At 34.6% G+C, this 21,586-nt stretch overlaps 4 protein-coding genes and 2 pseudogenes across 4 annotated transcripts; 3 read left to right on the forward strand and 3 right to left on the reverse strand.

Moving 5' to 3' along the window:
* The first annotated feature begins 105 nt into the window (after positions 1-105).
* LOC103865771 (putative B3 domain-containing protein At4g03170) lies at positions 106-1,469 on the forward strand. Its single transcript, XM_009143623.3, has one exon. The coding sequence runs from the start codon at positions 653-655 to the stop codon at positions 1,433-1,435; it is 783 nt and encodes a 260-aa protein (XP_009141871.1). The 5' UTR covers positions 106-652; the 3' UTR covers positions 1,436-1,469.
* A 700-nt stretch (positions 1,470-2,169) lies between these two features.
* Positions 2,170-5,089, reverse strand: LOC103865772 (carboxy-terminal domain RNA polymerase II polypeptide A small phosphatase 1). Its single transcript, XM_009143624.3, has 7 exons — positions 4,276-5,089; positions 3,844-3,965; positions 3,228-3,356; positions 3,013-3,133; positions 2,855-2,936; positions 2,608-2,761; positions 2,170-2,527 (listed from the first exon to the last, which is right to left on the reverse strand). Exons 1-7 carry the CDS (start codon positions 4,439-4,441, stop codon positions 2,387-2,389), a joined length of 915 nt encoding a protein of 304 aa, XP_009141872.1. The 5' UTR covers positions 4,442-5,089; the 3' UTR covers positions 2,170-2,386.
* A 253-nt stretch (positions 5,090-5,342) lies between these two features.
* On the reverse strand, positions 5,343-10,527 carry LOC103865773 (serine/threonine-protein kinase ppk15). The gene is made up of 7 exons (XM_009143625.2): positions 7,689-10,527; positions 7,044-7,575; positions 6,569-6,848; positions 6,383-6,490; positions 6,038-6,316; positions 5,806-5,949; positions 5,343-5,719 (listed from the first exon to the last, which is right to left on the reverse strand). Exons 1-7 carry the CDS (start codon positions 7,942-7,944, stop codon positions 5,540-5,542), a joined length of 1,779 nt encoding a protein of 592 aa, XP_009141873.1. The 5' UTR covers positions 7,945-10,527; the 3' UTR covers positions 5,343-5,539.
* Positions 10,528-10,788: 261 nt separating this feature from the next.
* LOC108871682 lies at positions 10,789-11,355 on the reverse strand (annotated as a pseudogene).
* Positions 11,356-11,843: 488 nt separating this feature from the next.
* On the forward strand, positions 11,844-16,679 carry LOC103865774 (probable protein phosphatase 2C 30). The gene is made up of 3 exons (XM_009143626.2): positions 11,844-14,019; positions 14,090-14,269; positions 14,352-16,679. The coding sequence occupies exons 1-3, from the start codon at positions 13,327-13,329 to the stop codon at positions 14,514-14,516; spliced, it is 1,038 nt and encodes a 345-aa protein (XP_009141874.1). The 5' UTR covers positions 11,844-13,326; the 3' UTR covers positions 14,517-16,679.
* LOC103866017 lies at positions 15,569-21,488 on the forward strand (annotated as a pseudogene).
* Positions 21,489-21,586: the final 98 nt, after the last annotated feature.

Here is a 21,586-nt window from a genome sequence, read left to right on the forward strand (position 1 = left end):
TAAATGTATAGTTCACTTTAACTAAAATAAAATTTTAAATGTCTGATTAATTTTAAATTATAACTAAACCCATGTAAAATTTTATATTAAATTTGCAATATTAATTTAATATAATACTTTTCAATTAAATTTTTATCCCTAACCAATAAAAATTTTCAATTTATAATTGTTTATCACATGATTTAAAATATGCTTTCCTGAAAATTTTAAACAAAGAAATTAAATTATTTCATGTGAACTAAAAAATTGTTGTGTTTTAAAATTTATATTAAATAATTAGTAATATGGTAAATAACAATTAATCATGTAAGACGATAATTATGTGTGTAAATAGAAAAATAATAATCGGCATAAAAATAAAAATAATCATCGCACAGTTTCAAGTTTATCTAAAAACTAAATTTTGCCAACTGTTTCAAGTTTAAATTATTTTTGCCAAATAATCATCGCACTTTCTTAATTATTTGATTTTGGATACTTATCTGATACTTTTAAATTTATGTTAAAATTTAAACTAATATCTATATATCTAATTAAAAAGAACAATAACTTTTACCTTTTTGTTCGGAAGAGATGTTTATGTAAACATTAACACAATAGTAACGAAAAGACAGAAAGAAGGAAAAAAGGCATAGCAGACTTGTTGCACACCATGGTGACTTCAAACGAGGAGACCACAAGCGTTGTAATAGCACAAGAAGACAGAGAAGCTGCGGAAACATTAATAAAACTAAGCCAAGATACTCGATATCAGCCAGTAGAAGAAGAAGATGCAGCTCCATCATCGACTCTATCATTACAACAAGTAAGTAAAGCTCCTCAAAAATCGTGTTCGTGTGAAAAGTGTAAAGCTAAAGAGAAACAGCATTCGAAGAAGGATGATAAAATATCTATGGAGAGTACAAAAGGGAAGACAGAGGTAGACGATACCGACGAAACCCTAATGATTCTTCAGGAATGGAGCCACACTAATCCCGACCCGGTGAAGAAACTATTCAACGGTGCTGCTGACGTGGCGGAGCTATTCAGCGAACCGATAAAGAAGCAGCTGACGATGAGCGACGTGGAGAATGGTCAATGCAGGCTCATGTTAGGGAAGCAGCAAGTGCAGAAGAAGATGCTTCCTCTTTTAGAACATTCCGAGATTCCGCAAGGGAAGACAGAGGGGCTTGATGTTTCGGTGTACGGACCAAACGGGGAGGTTCAAACGATGAAGTTCAAGATGTGGGGCGAGGACACGCCTGTGTTGACCTCGGGGTGGAAAGACTTCGTGGACGAATATAAACTCGAGAAGCATCGTGATTTTCTCACTATTTGGATGTTTAGGCATAGAGTCACTCGTGGGATTTGCTTTGCTATTGACAGTACTAGGTTTTCTGTAACGGGGCCTCTGAGTTCGAGGATCTCGAAGTCTGTCTTTCCGAATCCAAATTAATTAGGGTTTTTAGTCGTTCGTGTTTTTTGTTTTTTTTTTGTTTTTTTTTTGGTAATTAGAAGAGAGGATAGTACAAAAGAGATTTCAGGCTTTGATTGAGGCTGCCTTCAAGGATTATGATTACAGATTTTTGTGTTATGTTTAATTGTGGTTTTTGTTTTGTTCATGAAAAATAAATTATTGTGGAAGTCTCTTTGATTCAAAATTTATTAATATATATGCACCACAAAATTGGGGTTAGAGTTTAGTATAGAAGATAAATCAAAGGGTACAAAATAAATTCAAGCAGGTTGATTTTTGATAAAAATGTAACAAAAACTATTCGTTTTTCTCTCTCTCTATAGCTTTCCTATTAGTACATCACTAGCTTACTGAATCAGTATTATAGAAAATCTTGAACATAGTCCAAATAGAACTGTTTTTCTGTATTGCGGTTTAATGTGATGCAAGTACAATTACAATGATGTAAGTGACATCAAACGTAAATTTTCATAAAACATGTATAGTTTTATACATGTATAAGAAGCCAATGTTCCGGGTCGGAGACTCGTTACTATGTAGTCGTTTTGTAATAATTTTAATACTTTGTAATAGCAAATCAGCGCCAAAAGATTACAAAATGGTGTTAATTATGGGGGGTTCTAGATTCCATTTGATATGGCCAAGTGGTCATGCAGAGACCATAATATGAATCACATAATATCTCAAATTCGATATGTCCCCTAATATCTTTATTTTTTTTTGGTTTACATCCAGTTAATTTTTTTTATACATTCGTCTCTGATGTAGACCAAGACCGGATTGGATTTTCGACATAGATTTTTTTTTTTCATTCAAAAACATCGTAACGCAGTCATGTCCAATATATACACAGCTAAAAATTTAGTGGCTTCGCAATCTTTTTTAGTCCAACTGTCCAAGCAGACTTATCAACACATTTTCCACTGTGAGCTATTGCGATGATGTCCAGCATGACCTTGGTATGCCTTGCTTTTCGAACCATTCAGGCATGTGGAATCTATCGTAAAGAGCTCCTCTTACATCCTCTTCTTCTGAAAGTTGCTTAAGAAGCGGGAGAATAATGTCCAGTAGCTTCAACATGTAGTGCGTTCTCATTAGAAAATGGGATGATAAAATGTTCTCAATATTATTAGGATCTGACTTAAAAATACCTGAGTATCATGTGGCTGTTCAGCGGAAAACGGAACACATGGAATCCCGTTTAGAGGTTGTAATAGAAAACTGTAAGGATTGTTGTCTACTATAACTGTCCTACACATATTCTTTGATGTGCATAGTAGATCCTTCACGTGATCTCGATATTGCCTGTTATTTGAAAAACAAAAGCACGAAAATATATAAACTAAACTACTAAATATATTATCCAACAAATGAAGGCTATTCAGATTATCAACTTACGTGCTGACAGTACAAGGTCGATACAGCCTCTCGTTCAATACATGCTTGGTATCTATTTTGTCCACAAGCGGTCTTGCATAATCTGCATATATGAGGAATATACTTGAACAAGAAACAGAGAATAGTGATACTAAGAAGAGTAGTATAACTCTAGGAACCTTCAAGACCAGCGGTAAATACAATAAGATGTGCAAATTGGCTAAGTTTCTCTAAGAATTCATGTAACCCTGGACGCTCAAACACTGTAACATAATTGATTTTAGGCTCCCCGTTGCATTCCTGTCATGCCAGAGAAGTAAGATTATTTGCACATGAAACAAATAAAACTATTTGATATAAAAGTACTAAGAAGCATTTGTTATGTAGTGAAAACCTTTGTTGACGATATGCACTCCAGCTCAAACCACTTTAATCCAGCTTCGATAGCTTGCGTACGTAAATTATGAGGTAGACTAGACGTCTCATACGCACTAACCAATGTCTCATCCAAGTCCAAAACTACCTGTAAATCCATGTTCTTATCTCAGACTACTTAAAACACCCTCTTAATTGAGTTCCCTCATTTTTTTTTTATAGAAATACCATATAGCTTAAACAATTACAGATTAATAGTCTTCTTTTTTTTTTTAACACCTTACAGAGTAATAGTCATATATATATTTGAGATCAGTTTGGGGTTCAAATAATTTATACTAAAATTAACCATTAAAATTTTGAGGCCTAGGAAAATGTGTTATCCTTATGTGGATGGCCCCTACCTTAGTCTACCATATAATATTGGCAGCACCAAGACTGACATGTCAGTAATGCATCAAAGCAAGAACTTAAAAACTTCATCCCTCTCTCTGTTAAATTACTTATGAACCAACACAAGATTGATGTAGATAGAGAACATAGAATATAGTCACATGCTTGCTTATACTCATATTAGAGAATCAATATAGCGTTACAGGACATGTCAGTAAAGAAGGCCAAAACAGAGATCATACCGTGAGTCTCTGGATGCTTCCGACTTCTCCTTCGCTAGAAGTTCTCCCGGAGGCGATTTGTATGGTGGTGACTGGTGGTTCCGCCGCCATCTCCGGTAACTCGATGACTGGCAGGGGCTTAAGAGCACCCACAACCACAGCTCCTTAACAATAAATCCTTAACAATAAATTATTATAATAATATGTAGGGCCCAAATATTTAAGAATTTGTGCTACAATTGCCTCTTGAAGTCCCAATTTAAGGATTTCTTTTCTGACAACCTCTTCACTGTGCGCGGGCTCCACCGCCGCGTGGGAGCCCGCGATTGGCCAATCTTTTTATTTTTTTATTTTTTTTTAAATTTGGATGAAAAAAAAAGAAAAAAAATAAAATATTCTAAAAATTGTTGTTAAGGATTTGTTTTTAAGGATTTATGGTTGTGGATGCTCTAAACCCATCGGAGATGGCTTTGGAAGAGAGAAAAGGGTGGTGAGCGAGGGGACGGAGGATCTTAAGAAAGAACTGGTAGAAAAAATCGAGCCAGTTGACAAAAACATTCCACAGTTGAAGCGACGACCGTGGAGAGTAAACAAGATCGGCTTGGTTCAGTTCCGACATGACTCGGACCGGTTCGATCCAGGGGAAACGAGGAACGTGAGGAAGAAGAGGACGCAATCAAAGTTTGGGCTCTCACTTTGGGTTTTCTTTCTCTTTTTCAGCAAAAACGTCTTTGCTTTTTTATTTTTATTTTTTATTTGCTTTGATTGCTGTGATTCACGCGTGATTGTTGGCGACTGACGATCACGGCGAACGTAATACGATAAAATAATTGGAAGTAATAGCCAGGCGCGAAGAAGTGAGGGTGGGAGAGATTCGAAAGAAGAGACAGATTTAAAAGAGAAGAAAGCGCTGCGCTCAATTCCCTTTGGAACTTTCCTATTGGGTCCCTCCCTATCTAGAGCTAAACCGGATTTATTGCAATTTGGTTTGGTTTGACTTAGAGACAGTTCGACTTGACCACCTTTGACATTTTGCAATGTACCTATTCAAATGGTATATACTAGGATAAAACAATACTAGTGATAATTGCTTTGATTATTTCTTTTTTTTTTATTATTTATTTCTTATGATATGTATTAAAAGTATTTCGCATCCATACGCTACATTGGAAGTTTGATCCAACTACTACAATCCATTATTGGTATTTGGTACAGAGTGTAGACACCAGAATCAACGTATCATATTTGGTCATCATAAATGAACATTATGGTCGGTTGGTCCAAAATTTACTAGTTTTAAGTTTTGATCATTTATTTTAGAGTTTCATTGGAAAAATGATAATCAACTAAAAATACATGAAAATTTAACATAGCAGATTTCATATATTAGCCTATAAAACTTTGTAAATGATAGTCTATGTATCTTTCAACCTTTTATCGAAATCATTTCAGTTTTTATTTGTATTTAAAGGTTGTATTGAAAATGTTATACAATGTACTTTGTAATAAAATGATTTTGATACTATTAACGAAATTATCTTATTGCCAAAAATCTTGTATTTACAGTGTGAAATCAATGTAAACAGTTCTTTACACATAAACCTTACAATTACTGGATTTTAGAGACAAATTCCCGGAGGAAAAAGAAACAGAACATAAACAAAGAATCATAAAAAACAGGCAAAAACAAGAAGCCAAACAAAAAAAAAACTCAAAATCAATTGTAAGAAGAAGAAGAGAGCCAAGGATGGTTAAGTGCCTCTAGAGCTGTTGGACGTCTCAATGGATTTATTTCAAGTAGACTTCTTACAAAATCTAAGAACAATTCATCTCTAACATTTAACTGATCTTCCAAGCAAGACTCTTCTGTGATTATGTATTCAATCTCATTCATCTCCTATAACACAATAACAACAACAACAACAATGCATCAGATTTGAGCAACAAGTCTTACTTCCTACGGTTAAAATAAGATAAATTTACCTCGTTTAAGTGGTAGAGATCAAACTCTTTGGTGAAGTACTTATGTGTCTCTTGACCTTTCTCTAGCATCTCCGTTTCTATAGGACCTAAAACCGCAACAATCCGAGCCAATATCATTGCTACTGCTTCGTTTGGAAACAGAACCTGATGAACACATAAACATAAACTTATACAATGATAAAATCTTGTCACTAGCTTATAACATTCATAGGTAAGGTTTTAACCATAGTACCTCACCAGAGCAGAGCTCAGCTAAAATACACCCAAGAGACCACAAATCAATTTTTTCATCATATGGAAGTCCAAGAATCACTTCAGGAGCTCTATAGGAACGTGATTGTACATACAAGCACAAGTTGTCAGAGCGGAAACAACTGCTTCCAAGATCAATGATTTTTACCGCGCATTTTTTGTAACTCTTTATTAGTATATTTTCTGGTTTAAGATCACAATGTATGATTCCTAGTCCGTGAAGGAACACAAGGGCTTCCAAACATTGTCTCATTATAACCTGATGAAACAAAACATTAATACAGATCATAAATAAAAAAATGGATTTTAAACATTAATAACGAACCTGAAGTCTGCTTAAGTTAAAGTATGGTTCTCCTCCGGATTCTTGGTTGAATTTTTGAAATTCATATAAGTTTGCACGTAGAAGTTCACACACAATGAACAGATGCTCCTGTTACATTCCCTCAAGGCTTAGAGACTTCTTGAGCAAGAGAAAAAAATAATAGTTTAGTCTTTCTTGATCTCTTACTTGGTGGTAGAAGTAATCATAGAGACGCAAGATGTGATGTTCATCAGCAGGATCATGCTTATTGACATGTTTAAGGAGTTTAATCTCGTCTAAACTCTGATCAAAGAAATCTTTGTCGTTCTTGATAATCTTGAGGCAAACATCGACCCCGTTGTGTAGATCCTGCGCCTGAACCACCTTGCTAAATGCAGCTGAACCAATGTATTCTGTAATGTAGTATCTTCCTCCAATCACTGAGTTCAGCACAATTGGTAGATCCTTATTCGCTTCGAATCCCGTCCTATAAGAAAAGTTTACAACACATTATACTAGAGACAAAGACTCCCACGGCGGAAATTGAAAAGAATCTTAAATAGTATATAAGATAGATGATCAATCCATTTATCGCCAATTGTTTTTACTTCTAGGAAGCTCATCTAACTTAACACATTATACACATTTCAGCTCATGCCATCTCTTCAAAGCATCATCATACCTATTTTTCCAGTGAATGATTCTAAGATCAAATACTTCATACTCATCTTCTTCAAGGTCATGAAAAACATTAACCTCTTCATCTATTACATTCACCTCATTACCGGTCTTCGAATCATCATTCTCCTTTGCATCTTCTTCACAACTAAACCCCAACAACTCCCCATCAAAACACTCACTTTCAGGACCAGTGTAATCTTTAGAGTCATCCTCAAGATTGTTGATAAGAAAAGACTTATCTAAGTAATCAAGACTTGCTTCAGTTTGCGATCCTTCTGATGATTTATCGTAGACACCAAGATTATTATTCTCGAATTGGTTATCTGTGATGAACTTATCCTGTGTAGGTGCCGGGAATATAAAGAAATCAGATTCTGTAAATGCAGGAGACATGAACTCATCATCTTCTGTCCCTTCTTTGTTCTTGGTCTGTAAGTAAAACTCACTCCACTCGTGATACGTACGAGCCGTACCAAACTGAGACATGGATTCAGATGATGATGATGAACCATCTCCATACGGATTCACAAACCCTGCATTTATGCAAAATCATCAGATTTTGAGCTTCTATGTGTTGAATCAGATCAAGAATCAAGAATCAAGAATCAAGAATCATGATTTTAGCCAAATTCAATTTAATTGTTACCGGAAGTGTAAGAGTCCAAGCTGAGAAACTCGTCGTCTGAAGAAGAGTCCGATCCTTTATCGCCGGAGGGATCAGGAGGAGTAGGAAGAGGACTCGCCGTGATTCTGATAGGCGGAGGAATAGGAAACAGAAACTTCTCGAAGTCAAAAGAAACGAGTTGATTTTGCTCGTTGATGTCGTCTCTCAGAGCAGACTCCGCCTCCTTTAAGCCGTTACGTCGGAGAAACCGAAGCACGGATTCAACATCCATCTCCATGAACCACCGTGAAGAGAAAGTTGTACGATCACGTGGTTGAGAATAGAGTTAACCCCATTGTTCTTGATAAGCTTTCAAGACATACTCTCTGATGATTAATGTTAATCTCTGATCTTCTTCTACTACTATTTCTTCTCTCTGGTTGGCTCTGTAGTAGGACCAAAGCTAAACAATAACGGACATGGTGCGATGTCTTTTCTTACCGGATTATTTTTTGGAGAAAAGGTTTCTTCAGGGTACGGTATTGTTTTTGTTTCAACGTCCATGTTTCCTTTTATTATACTAAAATACACGTGTACCAATCGTTATTTGTCACGTGTTAATGATATCACTGTCTTTAGACTTTATTTTATAATGTCTGAACCGACGGAGTTATAACATTTATTTTTTGTCTTGTAACGGGACAAATCGAATTTAAAAGTTTAATAAAATAATTGAGAAAAAAAGAATCTTTCAGATGATTGTTATTATTTTACTCAAAAAATCTAAGTTCCACTAAGGTTTTATTTATTAGAAATCTATCAATCATACACCATCATCACATTTCCTAATCTCATTTCTCTTAATTTAGACTTTTCAATGTCTAGTATATAATTAGAATTTTATAAGTGTTACACGGAGATAAGTTCTTCTTAAGATATCGTCAATGTTGGATATGAAATCCTATGGCATAACTTTATAATAAAATGGCAAGTGGTTTCCTTGATTCAAAGTTTTGTCATATTGGTCTTGAACCCTTGGTTAAAGAACATTTTTTTAATGTGAAATCTTATTCGATGTTCTGATAACCACTAACTTTTAAAACATATTAAGAATATATATCCATGACCCTGGTAAAAAAAAGTTTATAATAAATCTCTATATGGATATTTCCAACAATGCAATAATATAACTTTTTCTTTTGCTTTTTTAGTTTTGCGAAAGTTTTTCCACTCCTTTCAAGCTTATTACTAAAAGTTGAAGCTATAGAGGCACTAAGTAATAAGCTTGGAACGATGGACTCATGAATTTTTGTATCACAGATTCACACTTGTTACTACTCTGTTTATAAACTCAACAATCACTATAAAATTTGGTTTGAAACTACATATCTTCAAACGCAAACGGTTTTTTTGGCTAAACAAGGTTTTGTATACTTGGAGTAGACCGTAATCCTTAATCAGTAGTTCTAATTGCCATTTTATTTCTCGTTTTACATTCAAAATTTATAATAATATATGTACTTTGGACACTAGCAATCACTAACAATATATAGTATTGAATGATGAAAATTAATGTTATTATGGTTCTAAGAGGCATGTTAGATCAAACCAATTTAAACCAAAGAAGTATTCGAAATGGAAATAGTTTGCCCTCGACAAAAAGAAAAGCACAAAGAACAGCTCGTCCATCCCTAATCTACGTGTTTTCAAAATTCAACAATAGCCATCCGATTTTGGACTAATCTCTATCTTAAGTTTAATTATTACTTTACAAGTACCTGCACCAAACCGAGTAGCCACACTCATTGTGTAAATCATAATTTATTTGCTTTAAGTCGAAGATAATTCACACATCCCCGTGTATATAGGAACATAAACATGAAGATACCAACGATAGATTTATTTTAGGTTTTGTGAAGTCCAAGTCCAAGAGTATCAGTTTCTCCATTCATCGCTAGACGCTGCTTATTTCTATTATAGCTCTGTTATTTTTGTTGACGCAGCGTCAGCGTTTCAAAAATTATACAGGAAATAGCTACTTTTACGGTATTACTTTTACGGTTTTGTAAACACAGCCGCTCCTCCACCTTTTCCGTCGCTGGTTTTTATGGCGTCACGAAAATCGGTCAATTTTCAGTCGAGGTGCTGTTAGCGTCTATTTTAAAATCAGTGAGATGAAGAATTTATCCATGATAAAGTGTATTTTTTTAGACGCTAAATGCTGCGGCAGCATCAACAAAAAGAACAGCCCTTATATAATTTGAAAAGGATTCAAATTATGCTCAGAAGACATACATAAATCTAGAGGCAGCTTCTGGAAAATTAAGATTTAAGAAGAGTGATAATAACAAAAGAAAGAAAGCAAGGCTCTGGTAAGACGTCCATGTGGTGGGTGGACTAATCATGGTTTTACTAGTAGCTAGCTCTATAGTAAATGATCATGATTATTAAATATTTTCCTATGATCAATATAAGAAACCCCACCAACTCCAATTATTTTGTTTTCTCAGCAAAGCCACTAGTGCAACCTATATATCAGCTTTACCACGTGATTACATTTTGAGAACTTTGTTTTGTTTTCCGCTAAAGAATTTAGAGCTTTGCTATTTGAAAAATTAATTCTCCATCGTAGATTTTCCAGCCCGGTAATGAGATTTTTCTGAAGTAATTTTTGCATAAAAGATGTTCAACAAAAATGCATTAACCAAGTGTAGATGTGTATATGACCAGTAATTACTGGCTCACCCAACAATAATTGATGTTGGAAAGTATTGTGAACCTGATAATCCTCTGATCAATGCTTGCTTGCTATTGTTATTGCAAATGAGAGAGTATTAACCAAAATTTATTATTAGTTCTGAAAGTCTCTGAGATTGATATTCCGCTTGTCTTTTTTTTTATGAAGCTGTATTTTTTTAACTGTATAAAGTTGTCTTTCTCGTGTAAAACCATCGTGAATGTGATTGTTCTTATAATCTTTTCCCTTCTAACGGTCCTTCAACACTAAGATTATAAACATTAGGCCACCACCAAAATTTAAGTTATCTTTAAGCCATCAGTAATTCATTTTTAAGCACCTCACTCTAACTTCTCGCGATATACATGCCATATACAAGAAAAGTGGAAGTCAACACACTTTGGGTACTAGATAACAAATCAAACACTATATATCCAAGAGCATAAATAAAACGAAAACATACACGCATGGTCATCATCACATTGGGAAACTAAATAGGAACTTTATGACAGGAAACCAAACACGCAAGTATATGGAAAGATTAAAACGAAACTCTTACACATCCAGTCAGAAAGCTTTAGATTAGGAATTGGTCCTGGATTTGGTTCGTCCATCTCTTCTCCTTGATCCTCACCAGGCTTATCTTTGGTGTTCATACCTCCTTAGCGTCCCATCTTTTGATATCCTTTAGTTCCTAATTGCTTCTTCCTAGCTCGTATTCCCTCCTCGGCTCCTCCCTTAAACAAAATATTCAAAAACATTAATCCCATTACTATAGTCTAGATTTATAACTTGACACATAAGCACTAAGCAGCCATAAAATAAGAGAGACCTTCAGCGAGATGCTGTTGAGCTTCGAAGCTTCTGCCTCCAGAGCCTCCTGGCACGACGGTTTCTCCCTTCTTGGCCCTCTTGTCTAGCTGTTTCTTCTCTTGGTGAGACGCCATAGCTCTTTACTTTCAACACAATTTTTAAAACTTAGCTTTTTTTCTTTGATCACACAATAAAACAAATAAACCTAACGGTCTGATTGAATTAGCTGACGTATACATTGAAAATTCAATATGGTGATAGAGATATTGTCTTCGTTACTCGAGAAGTTTACTTCAAAAGCAGCTGAGACAGAGATAAATGTTCATTCGTGGTATATACAGTTATAAGACCATCTCCAATCACACTCTATAATTTCCTCTATATTTCACTCTAAAATAGAGTAACTCTATTATAGAGTTGAATTTGCTCCAATGGTTCACTCTATAATAGAGTTACTCTATAATAGAGTGAAATATAAAGTATTTTTGTTTTTTCACTCTATATTTGGAGTAAAAAAATAGGATTACTCTATATTTCTATTATAGAGTAACTCTATTATAGAGTGAACCATTGGAGCAAATTTAACTCTATAATAGAGTTACTCTATTTTAGTGTAAATTATAGAGGAAAAAATAGAGTGCCTTTGGAGATGCTCTAAGTGTATATAGAGAAAGCGAGGAACAAAAGAATATAAACCAATTGAAGTTTGCGATTGAGTTTTGAGTAAATGATAATTGCATGGTTAATATCGAGAATAATATTGGACTACTAGTCTACTAGTGAACTACTACTGGGCCCCCGCAGTTTTGGCCATCACACTGATTTTTGTGGCATTCTTCAGAGCACCACTAGTGGAGTACTTAAGGGAGGAGTACTAAAGGGTGGACCCTATCATAAGCACCGAAATTTGCACTGTTTCGCGGATTTCACTGACACGTGGCGGTATTGATTCGTTTTTAATTTTTTCTTTCTTTTTTAGTCAGACAAAAATAAAAAAAATAAGCATCCTATTTGAGGTTTATGGGTTAAAGATATTCTTATTGGTTGAAATGTGTGTGACCTATCACCAACTATCCAATCGTGAATAGCCATATTATTATAGAGAGATGTGTGTGCATAGCATATTATTACAGAAATATCTTTCTTTTTCATTTAATTTAATTTTCATAGGTACATAAACTATATCCAAAAAATCTTAAACACTAAATTCTATGACAAAAAAAATAGAGTTACAGAACCAATCATCCACATTATTTTCAGTGGAGTAAAACATATTAAACCCAAGCATATATACAATCAATAATACCCAAACTCCTGTAAATGGATAGCTTTCTAGGAATATGCTCCAAGTCTATTTTTCGTATCCAAGTCTATTAATGAGATTCACGAATACTAAATTCCATCAAAAGTGCGGGGAACCATTAACGTATTCGTATCATAATTTAATTATTATCCATAGACTATTATTGACTTGAAAGGTTGATGATTTATATAGTACTAGATTAATTAGCAACAAATTATTGTTACAAAAACCAAATAGTATTGATATATGTTTGCATATTCCGTTTATTGTAGTAATTGGCGTGAATAACTTTTCTTTTGACTACTATTTCAGTTGAAGTTAATATCACCAAAAAAATATTGCCATTTTCAAAATTCTCGGATGATCATAAATAATTTTATTTATTCCATTTCAAAGAAAAACAAATCATCCGACGCGTGAGGATATATAGCTCACCATTAAAAATGGGAACATCTGGTAGACCGTAATTAATGACTTAATATGTATTCAAAGCTTAAAGATCACACGTGATCACCTAGTCCAAACCAACTAGATATTCAAATATACAAAAACCTCGTTATGGCAAAACAATAAAGCCTCTTACCAAATTAAAATATAGCCAAAACAAATATGGTAACTTTGATACGGACGTGAATTCGAGACTTGGTCACGATTGTGTTAATTAGCATGCAGAAAAAGAAATAACCGTCCTTGACCATTGACCAACACTTGGTCCTATATAAAATAACCATACACTATTCCGCTAATTCACAAGCTCCTTTGCTCTTTCTCATACCGTAAGCAACAAGAAACACATTAATCAGAAGCTAACTCTATTTTATAACTCAATGCAACTCTCCAAGGATCAAGAGACGCCGCCGTCTCCGCCTCGCTCACCACCACCGAAGCTGAGTACGGTGGCGTGCCCCTCAAGAAAGCCAAGGGAGAGGACTTCGAGCCCTTTTTCTGAGGTGTTGAGACGCAAGCGACCACCGATGCTTAACCGAGAGTTGTTTCCTCAGGCTCCACCGTGGAGCAAAGAGGCGGTGAAGACGCCGCCGTATGAGGATGTTGAAGCTGAGAAAGATGGAGTTTACTCCGTTTACTGCAAAAGAGGAAGGCGCCGATGGATGGCGATGGAAGATAGGTACTCCGCTGTGGTTGATCACGACGGAGGAGGGCGTAGAAAGGCTTTCTTCGGCGTTTACGACGGTCACGGTGGATCCAACGCGGCGGAGTTCGCGGCGAAGAATCTCGGTAACAACATTGAGGCGGCGGTGGCGGCGGCGAGATCCGGAGAAGACGGTTACTCGATTGAGAGAGCGATAAGAGAGGCTTACCTCAAAACGGACGAGGAGTTCTTGAAAGAAGGCTCGGGAGGCGGCGCGTGTTGTGTAACCGCTCTTATATCGAACGGCGAGCTTGCGGTTTCAAACGCCGGTGATTGTAGGGCGGTGATAAGCCGCGCTGGAGTTGCGGAAGCTCTTACCACCGATCACAGTCCTAATCAAGAAAATGAACTCATAAGGATTAGAGCTTCGGTGATTATTTACTAACAAATCCGGTTTAGTTTGGTTTGATTCGGTTTAATTAAATTTTGTGTTTGTGTAGGGTGGTTATGTTGACTGTCATCACGGCGTGTGGAGAATTCAATGGACACTAGCCGTCTCACGTGCAATTGGAGACGAGTATCTCAAGAAGTGGGTAATAGCTGAACCGGAAACCAGAACATTAAAGATTAAACCGGAATTGGAGTTCTTGATCTTAGCATCTGATGGCCTTTGGGATAACGTAAGCATAACTCGAAATGTCTCAAACTTGATTCTTTGTAATCGTCTATGGTTTGAATGCTGAACCGGATTTTTCGTGATAGGTAACGAACCAGGAGGCGGTTGATGTGGTTCGACCATACTGCATAGGCGTGGAGAATCCAACAACACTTCCTGCTTGCAAGAAACTAGCCGAGCTATCGTCTACGAGAGGGAGCTTGGATGATATTAGTGTCATCATAATTCAGCTAAAACAGTTTGTGGCATGATTCTAGTATTCAGCTAAACTTGATTAAAATCATTAGGTCTTGACTTATTGATTATTATGTTCGGTATTTATATGTAAATATAAGTTTCAAACACAATTTCAAACATTTATCAATATTATTATTCTTGGGGATATCAAGATCCAAGTGTCTTTAGCTTGCGATATGTTCCCTATATAAAGTGGAAAGAACATAATTTATAACGAAAAGTGCACCACCCATTTTACAAAAAAGAAGAAAGAGAGTGCAACACCTAACCATTTTGATTCTTGACAATTTGAAACGACTTTATCAATCCGCTCGGTTAATTATCATTTCAGTTGTGTTGGTATTCTAATTATGGTACACATTAAACGGTTGATATGATTTTTGCAACTAGTGCTATCATCGGTCAGCATAATGGTATTTGTTTAACTATATATTTATTTATTAAATAATTATATATGTAGTTTTAAGAACAACAAATTATAAAAATTGATTTTAAAGAACAATGTATATTCTTAATGCAGAATTCTTATTACAAATAACATTTAATCATGTGTTACATTACTAAAATATTATTAAATATATAAAAATTATTATACTGACTAAATTTATTTCCAAATAGTAAGCTAATTAGAGGGTGTTATTCAATCAATAATTTAATGTCAATAATCAATGTTTTGAAATCGATCGAATTTTAAAAATTTAAGATAGTTTAGGTAGGTGAATTTGAAATCTCTACAATATACCTTAGATTTTGAATTTATTTATTTAAAACAGATGATTTGAAACTAATATAAAATGCAAAAAAAAAACTTAGAATCTTTGAAAGTTGAATAACACTAAATCTTAAACATTAGATTTAAATCATTCATTGAATAACATTATTTTTAAAATATAATTTAGAACCATCACTTAAATAACAGTAAATATTGTTTAGATATAATCTCTACTAAAATACATCATTAAATTGTTGGGAGAAGCTAATTTACATGATTTTATACAAATTGGTAAGTTTAAAATATTCTTTTGGTTGGCTCCCGAAATTGGTTGGCTCGTGTAGTCATTTAGCTATGGTGAACTCTTCGTGGACAAAGTCTCATATCGAAGCGATCTGGAGGATTCCTGAGCGGATTAGACGGGTGTGTACCCTCCTTGTGATACTTCAGGACTCCAGGTGATAGCAGCTCCAGTGTTATGATTTGTTTTTTTTTTTTTTTGAAAGAATGTTAAATTTATTCAAATAAAAAAAAGTTTTTGTACAATTAGTGCATCTTTAGTCTAATATGAGAGATAATTTTTGAAACATTCATAAATCACAGCAGCCTAGTCTCTAGTAGAAAACCAGACCACCATTGTTTTGTTGAAAGTTGTTCTTCCTCGTCCACGTATAGAACTGATTCGGTTCCGTACTTGCTTGTCGATGAACTTGATAAGAAGACTTGGGGAATGATTGACCGTGCCATGCCTTCTCCCGTTTCTCTCAAGCCAAATGGTATGCACAGAGAGTTGGAATACATATCGAAGAAGAAACTTGGTATCTCCTGAGATAGTATTTGTAGATAACAAAGCAAGAACCTGACCCCAAATGTGTGAGTAGCTCTGCCTCAAAAGTTTTTTAGTGAGGTTTCTCCAAATGGCCTCGGAAAAAAGATAGCTGAAATATAGATGATTCCGGGACTCAACAGCGGCATTGCAGAGCAAGCACTGAGCATTCGCCTGAGGGTTCCACTGCAGCAGTCTATCTCCTGTTGCCAGTCGGTTATGTACTGCAATCCAAGCCATGACCGAGTATTTAGGCGTTGATCCGGAGAACCAGATGCCCTTATACCATGGAACCTTTACTTGCTGCACACGCGTAAGAGTCCAAGTTTGGTTCGTGTCGAAACCAGGTCATAACACTAGTCAGTGTTATGATTTGTATCTGTATTTGTTTAACATCTTGGGGTTAATGCAGCACTTCCTCTTGAAATATCAACAGATCCTCCAGTTTTCATATCTGTTGCTCAGTTTCGTCCTGAGAAGGTGAGTGACACTTGCATTTGTATTTGTATTTGACTTTACGAATGTATTGATATAATGTTCAAAAAATTTATAGGCCACAATTAAGTCATTTATAGGGTATTATTGATTAGACGGGCGCCTAGACCAATTTTTTTAAATGCTTAGGCCAATTTTGCAAAACAAAATCGGTTTATAAAAATTCAATAAATCGTTTGACTCGATTTTCCACTTAGGTGGGTGCCTAGTCGTAGATCAATTTTTAGAACACTTGCATTTATGAAAGTTACAAAAGAGTTTTCTTGCTTATTCAGTTACAGTCATGTACCAGGCTCATATGCTTCAGCTTGAGGCCTTTTCACTAGCCTTAAGAAGTTAGATAGAGACGTCCCTAGACCCAAACTCCAGTTTGTGGGAAGCTGTAGAAACGAATCAGATGAAGAGCGGCTGCAGAAGTTGAAAGCCAGAGCAGTTGAGCTCAAATTGGATGGGGACGTGGAGTTCTATAAAAACGCCATGTACAGGTGTTTGCTCAAATCTCTCTATTAAGGCCTGTGTCTTGTAATACTGTTCTTATGGGCTCCTTGATGTAGGGAACTAGTGGCACTGCTAGGAAATGCAGATGCTGGTATGCATGGGATGATAGATGAACACTTTGGGATTAGTGTTGTTGAGTACATGGCTGCTGGTGCTATCCCAATAGGTCAGACTTAAGACTTGTATATTTAATTTTTTTTTTCAGTTATTAATGCATTTCTTATCTTGTGATGTAGCTCACAACTCAGCTGGACCGAAGATGGACATTGTATTGGAAGAAGAGGGACAAAGAACAGGGTTTCTTGCTGAGACAGTGGAGGAATACGCTGAAGCGATTGTTGAGATTGTGAAGATGAAAGAAACAGAGAGGCTTAAGATGGCTGAATCTGCTAGAAAACGAGCTACAAGGTTCTCTGAACAACGGTTTAGCGAGGACTTCAAAACTGCAATTCGACCCGTTTTCACAAGTGATCTCAAATCACAGTATTGATTACTTAAAGAACTGCTGATTACATTAGCTTTTAACCTCACAAGACGAGCTAGGTTATACCATTTTTTATGCCACTGATTCTGCTAAACGAAAATACAACTTGTTAATGTTAGAAACTGAGTTTATTCAGAAAGATTGTTATGTGCTCTATGCTTTTGACTTAGTGATCATATTTATGGCAGTATGTTTCAACCAAGGCAAATCTCATATAAAGCTGAACTAGCCCATAAGAAAGAAAATAAATAAAATAGCTTTCATTAGAAAGCAAAAATAAAAAAATTAATGAATAATATATTTAATGTACATAATTTTTTTTATAAATAGATAGTTTTAAAACATTTATTTAAATTATTATTATTTTAGAATTTATAGATAAATTCTAAATTCTAGACCATAAATCATAATTTTAAACTCTAAACACCACCCAAAAAAACTTTTAAATTTTTAATGGAGATTATTTTGGTTTTTTTTTTCTCCTTCAAATTTATTTTTGTGATGAAAGCTTTTAAAAACTATTGTAGAGAATTTTTCTTTCAACTATATAAACTGCTTAGTTTAACTAAATTTTCTCTTCCTTTTGAAGCTTCAACCAGATGTAACCCTGTTCTAAGCTCATAAGCCCAATTTATATCACCAAAGTTTTGGCCTTTAAATGTTTGAAAAGAACACTGATGTCAAACAAAAGAAGATTTTGGCTATATTTAGTTTGATAAGGTGTTATCGCCATCACAAACCTTCGACAACGCGTTCCTCTTACAATGTTGGGTCGGCAGGTGCCGTCACCACCAAATCTATACATGTATTATATCTCAACTTGCATTGGTTAGCTAATCATTTATCTTTTTTTTTTACAGCAAACGGCTATTCTATTACTCAAATTTGAGGTGGTACCTAATCATTTGTCATATGTGGACACAATGTACAACAGATATATGTGACTGAGATACACTAAGATTTTAGAGCAGATAAAATCAATGCGCTAAAAAGACCATTCAAAGAAAAAATGTCAACAAAAGTAGGCTTATAGGAAGCCACAGCTTCGCATGATTGAATCATCAATGCCCCCACTCGATCTGATCCTATCTACGCATGAAGAATGCAATAGTTTTAGTGATACGGAGTTCGAAATTCGGAATATGCGATAAGTTTCAGATAATTATTTTGTTTTCTCAAGAAGTTACATATTTGTTATTGGTTTTTGGTACTTTGTAATGATTTACTTCTTTTCAATGTTCTCAAGTGATTGTTTGTGGTCACGCGAGTAACATGGTCTTGGTCCTTGCCTCCAGGGGCATAGAAGAAAACTTTACTCAAATGATTCGTTTCCATAAATGTATTTTTTATTAACTGACAAACAATTACTTGCGATGTAAGCCTATTGCATGTACTTGAGAAATAAAATAAAAACGAATGTGTTAAAGTGTTCACGACACCAAAGTACGAGGTGAAGGAATAGTATCAGGCAGTGGCACTGTGCCAGCAATAGTTCTTAAGCTGCGTATAAAACATTACCTGCGAAAACGTTTTCATCTTGAAATTATGAGAGATGTTCTGATTATTTCACAAAATGCTTTATTAAAAAAAGAGTTAAATTACCCAAAATTTACTTTCAAAGATCTAAACTGAAACATAAAGAAAACAAGTCTTGGTTGTCGGTAGTAGTAATTGTTCTTTATAGAAAGGCTAAAAATGATGCAATATACGACGGAAAGCAAAAAGAAACTAACAAATTACTCGTTTTCTTAATATGATTGTCATAATTACCAAGGATTTAATTATATCCTTGGGTTTATTTCTCCAGTTAATAATAAACTCAAGAATTTAAATAAAACTGAGAAAAGATAAAGCAATGTTCTTGTAGAAACAAAAATAACAACATTTTAAATGAAATAGAGGTAGTTAGTGATTGAGTCTTGTCTAAACTAAACTGTATTTTTCTATTTTAGATATATGATCTGCTAGAAATAAGTTCTCATTCATATTTGTATGCTTTTTCAATCAACTTTACTCAGAAACATTCCATGATCAGATTGATTGATAAAAATCTGCCCACAGATGACAGAACTCGAGTGTCAGTGAGTAAGAACATGCCAATGACTTGATAAACTCAAATCTGAGTGCAATCTTTTTGAAATCATTTATTTCAATGTGTGGTATGAAACTGCTGATCTGAAGTGCTACTTTTGGCCCTACATATCTTGATTTACGCAAATTTAAAGATATTGGCAAATAAATTTTTCAAAACGAGTAAGCTTTGGTCACTTATCATAACCACAGCTATTGATTAATTGAATAGGCTTCTCACTACGCATGTGAATATGTGACAAGAAGCGCCACCAAATCTAAGTTAAAGCTTGTTTTTCTGTCGATGTGCATAAAATATTTTTTTTTCCAAATAATTCCAGTCTTTCTAGTTGGAAATGTATAGTTTTATACTTTTTAGTTACCGATGTTCAAAAAAAAAAACTTTTTAGTTACCACCTATAACATATACGATTTGATACACTTGGTTTATGTCAGTCTGTTCTGACTTTCATTCAAACGAAGCAATGTCTTATATCTCTACATGACCCGTTTTTTTAGAATTCGCAGCTACTTTCAAATTTAGATGGTACCACAATGATGATATTGTCACAAACTATTAGATTACATGTTATGTCTGATCATTTGTTATTTAATATAAATTGATTATTTAAAATCTTCCTATGATTTAGGAGCTTTACTTCCCAAAAATATAAAAATCTAAGAAAAGAGAGTTGTTCAAAAAAAATTAGTGAGATTGCCAAATACAAGTATAACTTTGAAATTCAACCCATGTTTTAAATGAGTTTGTTTTGAATTTATATTGGTCTAACTTTTATTCTCACCTATCTTTTCAAAGAAAATATTTTCATATATTTAGCATTACTAAACCTTTTCCACTCGATCATAGACGAAGAACAAGATAGATATAGATAGATAGATATAGAATTTAGAATAACCCAGTATCCACCTACAAGTCCTTTTTTATTCTTTTTCTTAAGTTTTAAAAATATGAAAACAAAGCAATGAAACGTTAATATGTAGGAGTTATGGGAAGTTTTGAAGTTGAAGATTAGGCTTACTCTTTAAAGAAAGAGACCATTTTCTTCTGTAATCAACTTACGACACCAATAAAGTAAGAAGACTGCATATATTGACATAATTAAGTATCTTTGAATTGATTGTGCTGTTATTCGTGGACTTTCATGTATATAGGCATGCCTCTTCACATTGTCTCGTCAAAAACAATATCCCATGCAACACCATTACAAAAAATGGTGTATCTATTTCGACTTTTTAAGTTTTGCACTCAACCATAGACTAACAAATACTGAAATTATTGATTTATATATATATATATGTAGTAAATTTACGATGTTGCAAAAATGAATACCGTATACATGTTGAGTGGATATCGCGAAGGAAATACTTCGAGAAAGCGGAGAAAAATGTGGATATGGAGGACAAAGTATTATTATTTGTTCCTATCCAAACTCTGGTCATTTTAAATATATTAAAAATCGTAGAAAAATGATTCGAGTAGGAGTGATGTGTGTGAGACCACCGATCCCGGTGAAAACTTTTGTACACATAGAAACTAAAGATAAAAGCATCTCCCTCCAATGATTATGATTGAAGATTAATCGTTGTCAAATTCAACTTTCCGACTATTTCAAATATTCGATTTTAGTTGGTCTTTTTCCTTATGATTAAAGTGGGGAGACATACCTATTTGATTTGAACGACTAAAACTTTCAAACTGAAAATCCCTATTTTGTATTATTAGATCAAGAAAACAACTTGTACATTAATCCCACCCAAAAACTTGTAGATGTACTTTACTTGATATAAGTAAACAAAAATTAGTCAAAAAAAAAAAAAGTAAACAAAACCCTTACATTCATCTCCCCATACTATTGGTCTAGTAAGTATTTCGACCACCATTCGATCAACATGTACGCAAGTAGGATCTTGAAAGAGTTTTTTGGTACCCACGTTTCCTGTGATCAAATGGGTAGACGACTAGTCATATAGATCAAGG

This window comes from Brassica rapa, chromosome A04 (genome assembly GCF_000309985.2).
Source record: "Brassica rapa cultivar Chiifu-401-42 chromosome A04, CAAS_Brap_v3.01, whole genome shotgun sequence".
Taxonomy (NCBI): Eukaryota; Viridiplantae; Streptophyta; class Magnoliopsida; order Brassicales; family Brassicaceae; genus Brassica; species Brassica rapa.

Excerpts from the sequence above, each read along its gene's own strand:
- LOC103865771 (XM_009143623.3), top strand. The coding sequence starts at position 653 with ATGGTGACTTCAAACGAGGAGACCACAAGCGTTGTAATAGCACAAGAA.
- LOC103865772 (XM_009143624.3), bottom strand. The coding sequence starts at position 4,441 with ATGTCGGAACTGAACCAAGCCGATCTTGTTTACTCTCCACGGTCGTCG. Across the intron at positions 3,134-3,227 it reads AGTGCATATCGTCAACAAAG|GAATGCAACGGGGAGCCTAA; the intron begins GTTTTCACTACA and ends CTGGCATGACAG. Across the intron at positions 2,762-2,854 it reads CGACCTTGTACTGTCAGCAC|GCAATATCGAGATCACGTGA; the intron begins GTAAGTTGATAA and ends TTCAAATAACAG.
- LOC103865773 (XM_009143625.2), bottom strand. The coding sequence starts at position 7,944 with ATGGAGATGGATGTTGAATCCGTGCTTCGGTTTCTCCGACGTAACGGC. Across the intron at positions 7,576-7,688 it reads CTTGGACTCTTACACTTCCG|GGTTTGTGAATCCGTATGGA; the intron begins GTAACAATTAAA and ends GCATAAATGCAG. Across the intron at positions 5,720-5,805 it reads ATCTCTACCACTTAAACGAG|GAGATGAATGAGATTGAATA; the intron begins GTAAATTTATCT and ends ATTGTGTTATAG.
- LOC103865774 (XM_009143626.2), top strand. The coding sequence starts at position 13,327 with ATGCAACTCTCCAAGGATCAAGAGACGCCGCCGTCTCCGCCTCGCTCA. Across the intron at positions 14,020-14,089 it reads TCATAAGGATTAGAGCTTCG|GGTGGTTATGTTGACTGTCA; the intron begins GTGATTATTTAC and ends GTGTTTGTGTAG. Across the intron at positions 14,270-14,351 it reads CTGATGGCCTTTGGGATAAC|GTAACGAACCAGGAGGCGGT; the intron begins GTAAGCATAACT and ends TTTTCGTGATAG.